At 33.3% G+C, this 10567-nt stretch overlaps 1 protein-coding gene across 1 annotated transcript; it reads left to right on the forward strand.

Moving 5' to 3' along the window:
- The first annotated feature begins 783 nt into the window (after positions 1–783).
- On the forward strand, positions 784–8628 carry LOC116002470 (ABC transporter F family member 3). The gene is made up of 18 exons (XM_031242616.1): positions 784–987; positions 1603–1818; positions 2390–2579; positions 3298–3506; positions 3655–3813; positions 4161–4289; positions 4364–4465; positions 4615–4761; positions 4888–4950; positions 5673–5719; positions 5874–5933; positions 6141–6223; positions 6440–6534; positions 6867–6953; positions 7590–7677; positions 7865–7950; positions 8162–8224; positions 8314–8628. Exons 1-18 carry the CDS (start codon positions 784–786, stop codon positions 8431–8433), a joined length of 2148 nt encoding a protein of 715 aa, XP_031098476.1. The 3' UTR covers positions 8434–8628.
- Positions 8629–10567: the final 1939 nt, after the last annotated feature.

The following is a 10567-nucleotide window of genomic DNA, read 5'->3' on the forward strand; positions in this document are numbered from 1 at the left end:
CCAATGCCGACTAAACTCCATTCTACTCATCACCTATCTTTAAAAGCCCCATTCCACTCTATCATACACTTTACTCATATATATTCAAAGTCACATGCAAACCCTCCTTACCCTATATCTTTCGTTGCAAATAATGACGTGTTTCAAATGCAATCATCACATGTCAACGATAGACATGCATGCAACAAATGCACTTTAAGAGTCTAACACAATATCCACAAATCTCTCTTTACCCTATGCATTCCTAACCTCCTAAACTAGCCTAGTATTTTAATCAGCTCTCTTGTGTTCATTTAAGTATTAATCGAAGATATTTCCCATCTCCCATTGATTTGTAGATAATAAAGTATTAAAATAATCTATCATTATCGTCAATATCTCATCTTTATCCTTTACCCATATCCTATGTACATTACAAATCTTTTTAATAGTATTTTTCGTTTGTTTAGTATTTTTACAGCATTGTGAAAAAACTTAGTATTTAATTTTTCAAATCTTATGAATTGAAATTGGGATGAACAAATTTTTCCACCAACAAAATATAAAAATTCATAGTTTGAAAGAATTGAAATTTCAAAGAATTCCGACTATAGTGAATCAAACGGATATTATTGATTTTATTGGAAAATGAAAATAATACGGAGTAATTTTTAAACCCTAATTCCTAAAACGTTGTCGTAAGACTTGTGTTGCGCGAAAGCAGAAGCTTCTTGCTCGTCTATGCAGTGAACAGACTGAACACCTTACTTCTCATTCAGACGCTGAAAACTCTCGATTGCGAAGATGACCGAGGTGACTAGTTCTGTCGTGCATGAAGTCCTTGGGCGGCGGCTGCAGAGCGTGGACGAGCCAATTGTTGACTACATCATCAATGTGCTCGCTGATGAAGATTTCGACTTCGGTCTCGATGGAGATGGTGCTTTTGAAGCCATCGGCGATCTCCTCGTCGATTCTGATTGCGTCGGCGACTACTCCGAATGTCGCACGGTATAGATTTATCCGATTCAGCACTTCAGTTTGTTCGTTTTTAATTTAAGCATAGATTTTGCCTGAATTTCACGATGCTTTAAATTTTAACCTAAAGTGGACATTTAATTTTCATTGTTTCTGATTATTTGATTAACGGAAGCGCGAATCATGTTGTTTGAAATAAGGTGACTACTACTTAACGAACAAAACTAGACAAAAAATGAAGGGAGTGCCATTTCTTCATTAAGATGAAATTCTGAGAATGAATTGTTTGAGAAATTCATTGACTTACACACTCATTTTGCTTGTGTTTACATTAAGTCTTAACTATTTGATTGAATTGGATGATATTTCAGTGCTTTAATTGAATAAAAAGATGAAAACATTCATTAGTTCTAATGTTTTGATAAAAATAGACAGGAACTTCCATTACATGTGTTTGCTTTAAAGCAAGTTTGAATAAAAGGGAAATGCATAAAGCAGATTTATTAAAAAGTAATTGATATAAAAAATACTGTCTTGCTGACATTTTAGAGGAAGATGTACTGCAAAATTCTAGCAGCTTAGAAGTAATAAAAGGTTAATCTTCAAACATTTGTTTATGACCGGCATTGATTAGGTGTTCTTTGACAGGTCTGTAGCAAATTGTCTGAGAAACTGGAGAAGCATGGATTGGTGAAGCCAAAACCAGCTGTGAGAAGTTTATTAGCACCATTGCGAATGTTTGATGGGATGGACGAAGAGGAAACTCCTAAAAAGAAGCCTGAACCAGTTGATGGCCCTCTGCTGACTGAACGTGACAAAATTAAGATAGAAAGGAGGAAGAGAAAAGAGGAACGACAAAGAGAGGTAAGTCATTTTGATGGCTAGGGGGTGTTTGGTAAATCAACTGTTAGTTGATAGTGGATTACATAAAAAATAACTTTCTCAAAAAGTTGATCGAAAAAGCTACTTTGAGAAACTTTTTGAAATTTAGCATTTTGGAGCAATAAGTTGTTACAAGAAGCTAATTTATGAAACACTCTTATTGATTGTTTAACCAAGTCAAACAACTAATAGTGGTCAAATAAGCCAAAATTGGCTGATAGGCTAACTATTTTACCAAACAAGGCCTATATGTTTTCTATGTGTGAGACAGACATTTTGAATTACAAATTTTGTTTTAGCTGATTGGAAGTGCTGTTTGTAACACACAATTTTATGATTTTCCAGTTATAATTCTTACTGTTATCAGTGTTATGTAGTGATCTTGGGAGCTGTGCCATTGTTTTGCAAACTTTCTCTCTCTCTCTCTCTCTCTCTCTCTCTGGGTAATCAACAGTTTTCTGTTCTCACTATCTGTCCCTCTTTCTGTGTGTTGGATGGACCATGTTTTTATGCCATTTTCTTTTTGCTTATCATTATTTTTATGGTTTTGCAGGCACAATACCAAGAGCATATGAAAGAGATGGAAGCAGTCAGAGCTGGGATGCCTGTTGTATGTGTAAACCATGATGGTGGGGAGGGAGCAGCTGTCAAGGATATACATATGGAGAATTTCAACATATCTGTTGGTGGCCGTGATCTTATTGTTGATGGAACTGTGACACTTTCTTTTGGAAGACACTATGGTGGGCTCAATCTTTTCCTTTCCAATGTGTGCATCAAACTTTTGTTCAAGTCTGCATGATTTTCTCTCTTGTATTTTGATTTGACATTCCATTTAACTGGTTTGATTTTACTGTTTTACTTTTGTTGTCAAATAGTTATTTGATATAAAATTTTCCTTTACTTTTTTGTATGCAACAAAACAATACTTATTTATTAGAATTGAAACAAGTTAAACCTTTCTGTGATAGAATCTTTAGTCTTGCTCTTTGGAGAACCACATTAAACAACGTGTCAGGAACTCATGATTTCGAAGCAGTTCTTTAAATTTATTTATTTCACCCAAAGCAGGGGCAGCTATTTTTATTAAGAATTAAGGCCAAAAAGGAAGTACGCGGAGTAGAAAACCTAAACTCTTTTTTGTTTTTTCCTATGACAACTGACAAGGGACACACACATCCTAAGCAGATATTTAGATCTTAATTGCTTTTTGTGTGAATTGTGTCTTTGTGTGTGTGTGTCAAGAAATGTGCTTCAAAAGATAAAGTTTTTGCGTATTCTGGTTTCTAAAAGGGGTTTGTTGAAATTAGCATGGAATCTCTCTCATTCACATTGATTTCTTTACCAATCATAATGAAACATGGTTGCCTTTGCAAACCAATAAGGTTTTCTTTTGCTTCTTGCACTTTTGCAATTATATGATCTATATCCATTGCTTCAGATGATGTTCTCCTCGTACAGGTTTAGTTGGACGGAATGGAACTGGAAAAACAACTTTCCTTAGGTACATGGCTTTGCATGCAATAGATGGTATTCCCAAGAACTGCCAAATATTACATGTGGAGCAAGAGGTTGTTGGCGATGATACTCCAGTTTTGCAATGTGTCCTTAATTCTGATTTGGAAAGAACCCAACTTTTTGAAGAAGAAGCTCATCTACTTGCATTGCAGGTTAAAAATATAATCTTCCAAATTACCAATTCTATCACACCCTTAAACATAAACTGGCACAATTTTTTTGTTCCTATTCTTATATGCACTTTTCTTGATCAGATTAGTCACTCTTTTCAAAATTTGATATGTTTAAATGGTTTTCTAGAGAGACGCTGAACTAGAAGGTGAAGTGGGAAAGAGTAATGGGGAAGTGAATGGGGATGCCGACAAAAATGCCATTGCAAAAAGGCTTGAAGAGATATACAAAAGGCTTGAACTCATTGATGCTTACTCTGCTGAGTCACGTGCGGCATCCATCCTTGCGGTCAGTTTTTTTTTATAGCAGATGAATGTGTTTTCTGAATTTGGGCTGTATTTATCTCCATTGGTTGATCTTTAAATCAGGTCTACATCAGTACATCATATACGTGTGGTTCCTTTTTTGGACTTCAAGTACATGTGTGTTGTCTGTTTCTTAGAAATGGAACAACAAAAAACCCAGGGATATCAAATATGATGGTTTTGCTAGTACAATGGGTTGTATATTTCTGAATGATAATTGAATGCATTTTACTGTATAAGATGTGTGTTTCTTGGAAAGGTTGTATTATTATTTTTCCGCTCAGTTACTTGATATGGCCAATTCTAGTTCACGATTATTACTTTTTTCAGGGTCTAAGTTTTTCCCCAGATATGCAAAAGAGGGCAACCAAAACCTTTTCTGGAGGATGGAGGATGAGAATAGCACTTGCACGAGCATTGTTCATTGAGCCTGACATGTTACTGCTTGATGAACCAACGGTTTGTAGTATTCCCTTAAAAATTTACGACACTAAAATATCAAATGCAAGCTTTGACTTTCTATTCCATGGCAGAATCATCTTGATCTTCATGCTGTCCTGTGGCTTGAAACTTACCTGGTGAAGTGGCCGAAGACATTTATAGTAGTTTCTCATGCTAGAGAATTCTTAAACACTGTATGCCTTTTTATTCCTTTGCATTTCCTACTCAAATGTCAGTTAGCTTGAATTTTTCTTTGATATGGAAAGAATTATCAGTTAGCTTGATTTGTATTTGTTTTTTATTTTCTCCTCATAACATACATATCTGTCATTTTCTACTTTAGGTTGTCACAGATATAGTCCATCTTCAAAATAAAAAACTAACTACCTACAAAGGAGACTATGATACATTTGAGAGAACTAGAGAAGAACAGCTTAAGAACCAACAGAAAGCATTTGAGGCAAATGAACGTGCCAGGGCCCACATGCAGGTATGTTCACTTGTTACATCATCTACAACTTCCATCACACACACACATACACAAAACTAACTTATATAACTGTTTTCTACTTCATCTTGATTAACCCTTTATCTTCTTTTTTATAATTTATTGCAGACATTCATTGATAAGTTTCGCTATAATGCAAAGCGTGCCTCCCTTGTTCAATCAAGAATCAAGGTACCTTTCAGCTCTTTTCCAAAATTATCAGCTATTTATGCTTATTGTTAGAGACTTAGAGCTTTACATTATAATACTGTCTGTTAGACTTTGCCACCTTGCATTTTGGCACAAAGTTTGATGGAAATCAAATTTTTGATGGTATACCTAAAATGCCATGTTTTATAACTGCTTTAAAACAGGAAACTAATTTCTTGTATCTTTTAAATGATAGAAGGGTATACTAGACAAGAACAAGAATAAAATGGTGACTTCATAGGTAAAAAAAAAATTAATATGACATACTTAATAATTGAGACCAAAACAAGGTTAGATGGAGTTGTATATGTGTGTAAACATATACCTAAATTATATTGAATTTTTTACTGCGTATATGCTTCACATGTATAAAAGACTCTGTTTTGATTTCCATGTTTCTTTCAGGTTTTATCATTACTAATGTGTATCTTAATCATGAATAAATGCTAAGTAGCTAATTTGATCTAGATATTTAGTGATCTATTGCTATAAGATTAGCCGGTTTCTTTGTCATGATCCCCAATTTAACCTGTGCTGGTTGCCTTCATAAATTTTCTTGATCTATCATTTAATCAATGTGTATTTAAAATTTTTAATCATAAATTAATGCCAATTAAGTAATTTGCATCTAGTTGTGGTTGCTATTCAGTGCTCTATTGTTATCTGTTGATTAAGTTTCTTCATTGTGTTCCTCATTTTAACAGGCATTGGATAGGATGGGTCATGTGGATGAAGTTTTCAATGATCCTGAGTATGCATTCTGCCCTAAAGCATTGCCTAATAAGCTTTCTGGAGTTTTCACTCTTCGTTTTGCTTACAACTACGAATGATTATTTTTTTTAACACTTGTCCTTTTCTTATTTTACTTTCATTGATTATGGTTTCTTACCTTCTGCTTTTTGCAGCTACAAATTTGAATTTCCTTCCCCTGATGACAGACCAGGGGCTCCAATCATAAGCTTTAGGTAAGACTTATGATTCTTAGGGGATTTGTTTTACATTCATGTATGTTACTGTGTCTGGTTGTACTCTGTGGTCCTGTGGAATTATAGCATGATGGTTGGCTTTTTTTCTTTTTTTTTTTTGGCTACTCAAGTACAGGTATCTTTTCCTCCGGTAATTCTTTAGAACCTTATTTCTTCATCTCACTTAATCATTTGTAACCATTGCAGCGATGCATCTTTCGGATATCCTGGGGGCCCAATATTGTTTAAGAACTTAAATTTTGGAATAGATTTGGACAGTCGTGTAGCAAGTAAGATTGATTACATAAGCATTTATGTGTGAACTTTTTTATATTGTTGTCTCTATATTCTTACATATTTATACTCTTTCTTTGAAGCATGTGTAGTAATAGAATCTTTTTCAGTTGTAATTTGAATTTTTGTTATTTTCACATGGGTTATGCAAAATAGTCATCTTTTCAATATTATTAGTATTTTTTGACTTTTCATGATATACTGCTCTACAGTGGTTGGTCCAAATGGCATTGGAAAGTCAACCATATTGAAACTAATTGCTGGTGAGCTTCAACCAACCTCAGGAACGGTTTTCCGTTCTGCTAAGGTATCTTGTGATATCATTTACTGAAATTGTTGCATGCTTTTTCTTTGCCTTCTTCAATGTATGGTGGATTCATTTCTTGATTAAAAATTCTGTCACATGCTCCTATAGTTTTTTTTTGTTTTTTTTGTTTTTTTTTTTGTACAAGTATATTCTTTATTGCTAGAGTTTTCAAGATGTTTCATTGAAAGATTGATTCTCAAGCCATATGTTTTTTTAGTTGTCACATCAGAATGTTGTATGTTGAACAAATTCTGAGTGATATATTTGCAAATAAATTGACATACTTTTTGTCAGTTATTCTTATTGGCATGTACTTTCATCATTTTGTTTAGGTCCGGATTGCTGTGTTTAGTCAACACCATGTTGATGGCTTAGACCTGTCTTCAAATCCCTTGCTTTATATGATGCGCTGCTTCCCAGTAAGTCCGTGATAACATACACGCCTCTCTCTACATACACACACACACACACACACACACACACACTAATGCACACATCACATACAGACATATATGCATCCATCTTCCCCTCCAAAATAGCTTTTCAGTGCCACAACATGCATGCATTCACTAAACATGGATGATTTTGTGGCACCACTCACTTCTAACCACATGAACGTGAATCTTTCAACTGCCATACCATAATTAAATTTGTTAATCCCTTGGGAATGATCTTCTTGGAAGATCTTGAGTCTTGATAGTTGATACAGAAAAGGAATATTGCTATTACAGTGTAGCTTATAAAGGACTTGTATTCAACCTTGTAATGTACTCAGTTTTTATTTTTGGAAAGTCTTGTATCCAATTTAAGTTTCTTAATATTGGGTCACATGGAGAGCTTGATACAGAGAGGTTTGAGGGTAATCTACTGTGGCTTATCAAGAAGTGATTCTCTATTGTGCAAACTGCAAAGAGATTCTCTTAACTATAATTGATACTTAGCTAAAGACTCAGGACTCAGGACTAAGGTGTACAACCCCTATAACACACAGCTAACTTTAAAATTTTGGCCAATGAATCTATTAATGCATGACTGCCACTTTTTGCTTCTTGCAGGGAGTACCTGAACTGAAACTTCGTGCTCACCTAGGTTCATTTGGTATCACTGGGAATCTTGCCCTTCAACCTATGTACACATTATCTGGTGCGCTCCTTGAGGCTGTTTAGGCTATGATATCTTTTTTGTGCCTTTTAGTCTCAAGTCACACTAATACTGCTGAACATACTATTTATTCAGATTGGCTATTGGATCTGTGGTGTTGATATTATATTATAGTTTTGTGAAGATCTCTTTACATTTTTTGCTGAGTTATTGTTCTGAATGGATTCAGGGGGTCAGAAAAGCAGAGTTGCATTTTCGAAAATAACCTTCAAAAAGCCTCACATATTGCTTCTCGATGAGCCATCAAATCACTTGGTATGTTCTTTCTTTCAATCTTTTGACTAGGGCTGTTACTATTATTATTATTATTATTATTTTTTATTTTATTTTATCTTTTTTTGTGGTGGTGGTGGTTGTTAATAATACATGTTCGGTTTGTACTGTTCATACTCCTTAATTTATGATATGATCCATTGGCATTCTTTAGAACAAGTAACAAACATTCTTGTGGGCCTTGCACATGCAGGATCTGGATGCAGTTGAGGCACTGATACAAGGACTAGTTTTGTTCCAAGGAGGTGTTCTGATGGTAATTTGAATGTAACCATATTCTTTCATTAAATGGCGAAATTATAATCACATGACTTATGTAATTCTGCCATCTATTCCTGTGTGCAGGTAAGTCACGATGAACATCTGATATCTGGAAGTGTAGAGCAGTTATGGTCTGTATCGCAAGGCAGGGTCACACCTTTTGATGGAACATTCCAGGATTACAAGAAACTGCTCCAATCATAATAGAAAGGTGTTATGTATTGCTTACAAAAATGTTGTCGTTTCAAATGGGCTAATCCCCTGCTTAATGGGGAAGCCGGATGGAGTTTATCCAGCCTCCATTGAATTACCAATTTACAGCATTTTTAATGCACTACAGTTTTGTATGCTCCATTAATATATATATACATATAAAAAATGATTTTTTTTTCAAATGCATTTTAAGGTGTGTTTGGAAAACAGAAAAATGACTTCTTGAAAATGTTTTCTGGAAAATGAGCCATTTTTTTGAAAAATAATTTTATTTTCAGAGTTTGGTTGCATTCTAGATTTTTATTTTTTTATTATTATTATTTTTGGTTTATTTTCTGAAAAATGAGCAGAGTTGTATAATTAAACATTTTAATTATTTTAGTTAGAATTTAACAATATTTATAATAATATTAAAATAACATTATTTATTAAAAAAAAAAAACCCTTGGGGAAACCAAATTTGTGACTTTTGCTGTGGTGTGGAAAATGACTAATGCTAAAATTTGATTTTTGTCAAAATACTCATATTTTTTTTTGGTTAATGGAAATTGATTTCTGTTGACTGAATTTTCTAGGCATATCTAAACATTGGAAATTTGGAAAATTATTTTCATAAATCATTTTTTGTTTTTCTAAACACGGTCTTAGAGCATCCTTATCTGTTGGAGTTTTTTCTCCAGTTTTTGTGGGTTCCACCTTCTACCTGATCATCCACTATCTCATTCAATCACACAAACTCTTTCCCACACTAGTTTGAGTTTTTTCTCAGTTTTTTGTGGACCCACCCTTTTTTATCATATATTTTAATTATTTCTTTATTTATTTAATTATAAAAATTAATTACAATAAATATACTTATATTTAATTAAAATGATAATTACAAACATTTAAATTAATTTTTGTTATTACTCTTTTTATTTTAATATTTTAAATTTTAATTATAATTAAATCATTCAAAAATTAATTAAAAACTATTAAATTTGGTATTTTATAACAAAATTAAAACAAAGATAATAAAACAATGAAAAACAATAAAATTAAATGAAAGAAAACAAAAAAAAAAGAAAAAAGAAAGGAGGCAGAGGCCGCAGAGCAGAAACGAAAAGGACAAAAAAGAACAAAAACAAATCAAGCAGGGCCCACAAAGTTTTTTTTTCCCTGACAATATCCCACCATTTGCAGGACAAAGCTTTTGTGAATTATCTACTCTCCACATCAATTTTGGATCATCACTATTTCAATATTCATCTTTGATCCATTGATGGTGTTGCTCTTAGTATCATGCCTCTTTAAAAAATGAAAGAAATGAAAGAGAATCAATATTTGGTCAAATATTGGGTTAGAAAAAGAAAAGACAGGAAATGATATTTTGTGATAAAAATGTCCCTTATAGGTCATTTTATTTTATTTTGTTGAGAAGACAATGGATCTATACATAAAATCACAAATACATGTGTAAGGGTTTTTCATATGTTTACTACTCCCAAAAAATGGGGATGCTTTAGTAATATAAATTGTGTTTGGGGAAGAAAAAAAATTTGGTATATATCGTAAGTTAAGACGCTTCAAATTGTTGTATCCTTTTATTTCAAGAATGCAATATTTAATATTTTCATTCCAAGAATGCAATATATAAAGAGTAGGAAAATAAATAAAAGATATTGAGAAAAATGATCACCCAATTTTATTATTCATCTTTTAATCTAATATATACTACGTACAAACTATACAAAGTTTTCAACATTCTCCATTGGACATTATTATAGCATATCTATGCTCTGCCTTGATAAAACTTCACTAGGAAAAAAAAATAAAAAATTCAAGAAAATAATATAAGATGTATGTGTAATGTGTATTCATGTGTTGTATTGTCACTATTATATCAAAATTCAATGAAATGAAAAAAAAAAAAAAGAAAAAAAAAAGAGTAGGGAATGTTGCTCCATGAAGATGACAATCTTCTTAGCTTACACATTCTAAGTATAATAGAAACTGATTTAACCAAATGAGGTAGCTCAAGTGGCAAGTGAGCTTTTTTTGTGGAGAAGAATTCTGAGAGAACCCGGGTTTGACTCCCCCCCCCCCCCCCCCCCCCCCCCCCCCCCCCCCCCCCCCCCCCCCCCCC

This window comes from Ipomoea triloba, chromosome 13 (assembly GCF_003576645.1).
Source record: "Ipomoea triloba cultivar NCNSP0323 chromosome 13, ASM357664v1".
Taxonomy (NCBI): domain Eukaryota; kingdom Viridiplantae; phylum Streptophyta; class Magnoliopsida; order Solanales; family Convolvulaceae; genus Ipomoea; species Ipomoea triloba.

What these genes read in the sequence shown, in the direction of transcription:
- LOC116002470 (XM_031242616.1), top strand. Translation starts at nt 784, where the DNA reads ATGACCGAGGTGACTAGTTCTGTCGTGCATGAAGTCCTTGGGCGGCGG. An exon ending in ACTACTCCGAATGTCGCACG is followed by an intron (nt 988 to 1,602) that starts GTATAGATTTAT and finishes GTTCTTTGACAG; the next exon opens with GTCTGTAGCAAATTGTCTGA. An exon ending in TTGTTCAATCAAGAATCAAG is followed by an intron (nt 4,951 to 5,672) that starts GTACCTTTCAGC and finishes TCATTTTAACAG; the next exon opens with GCATTGGATAGGATGGGTCA.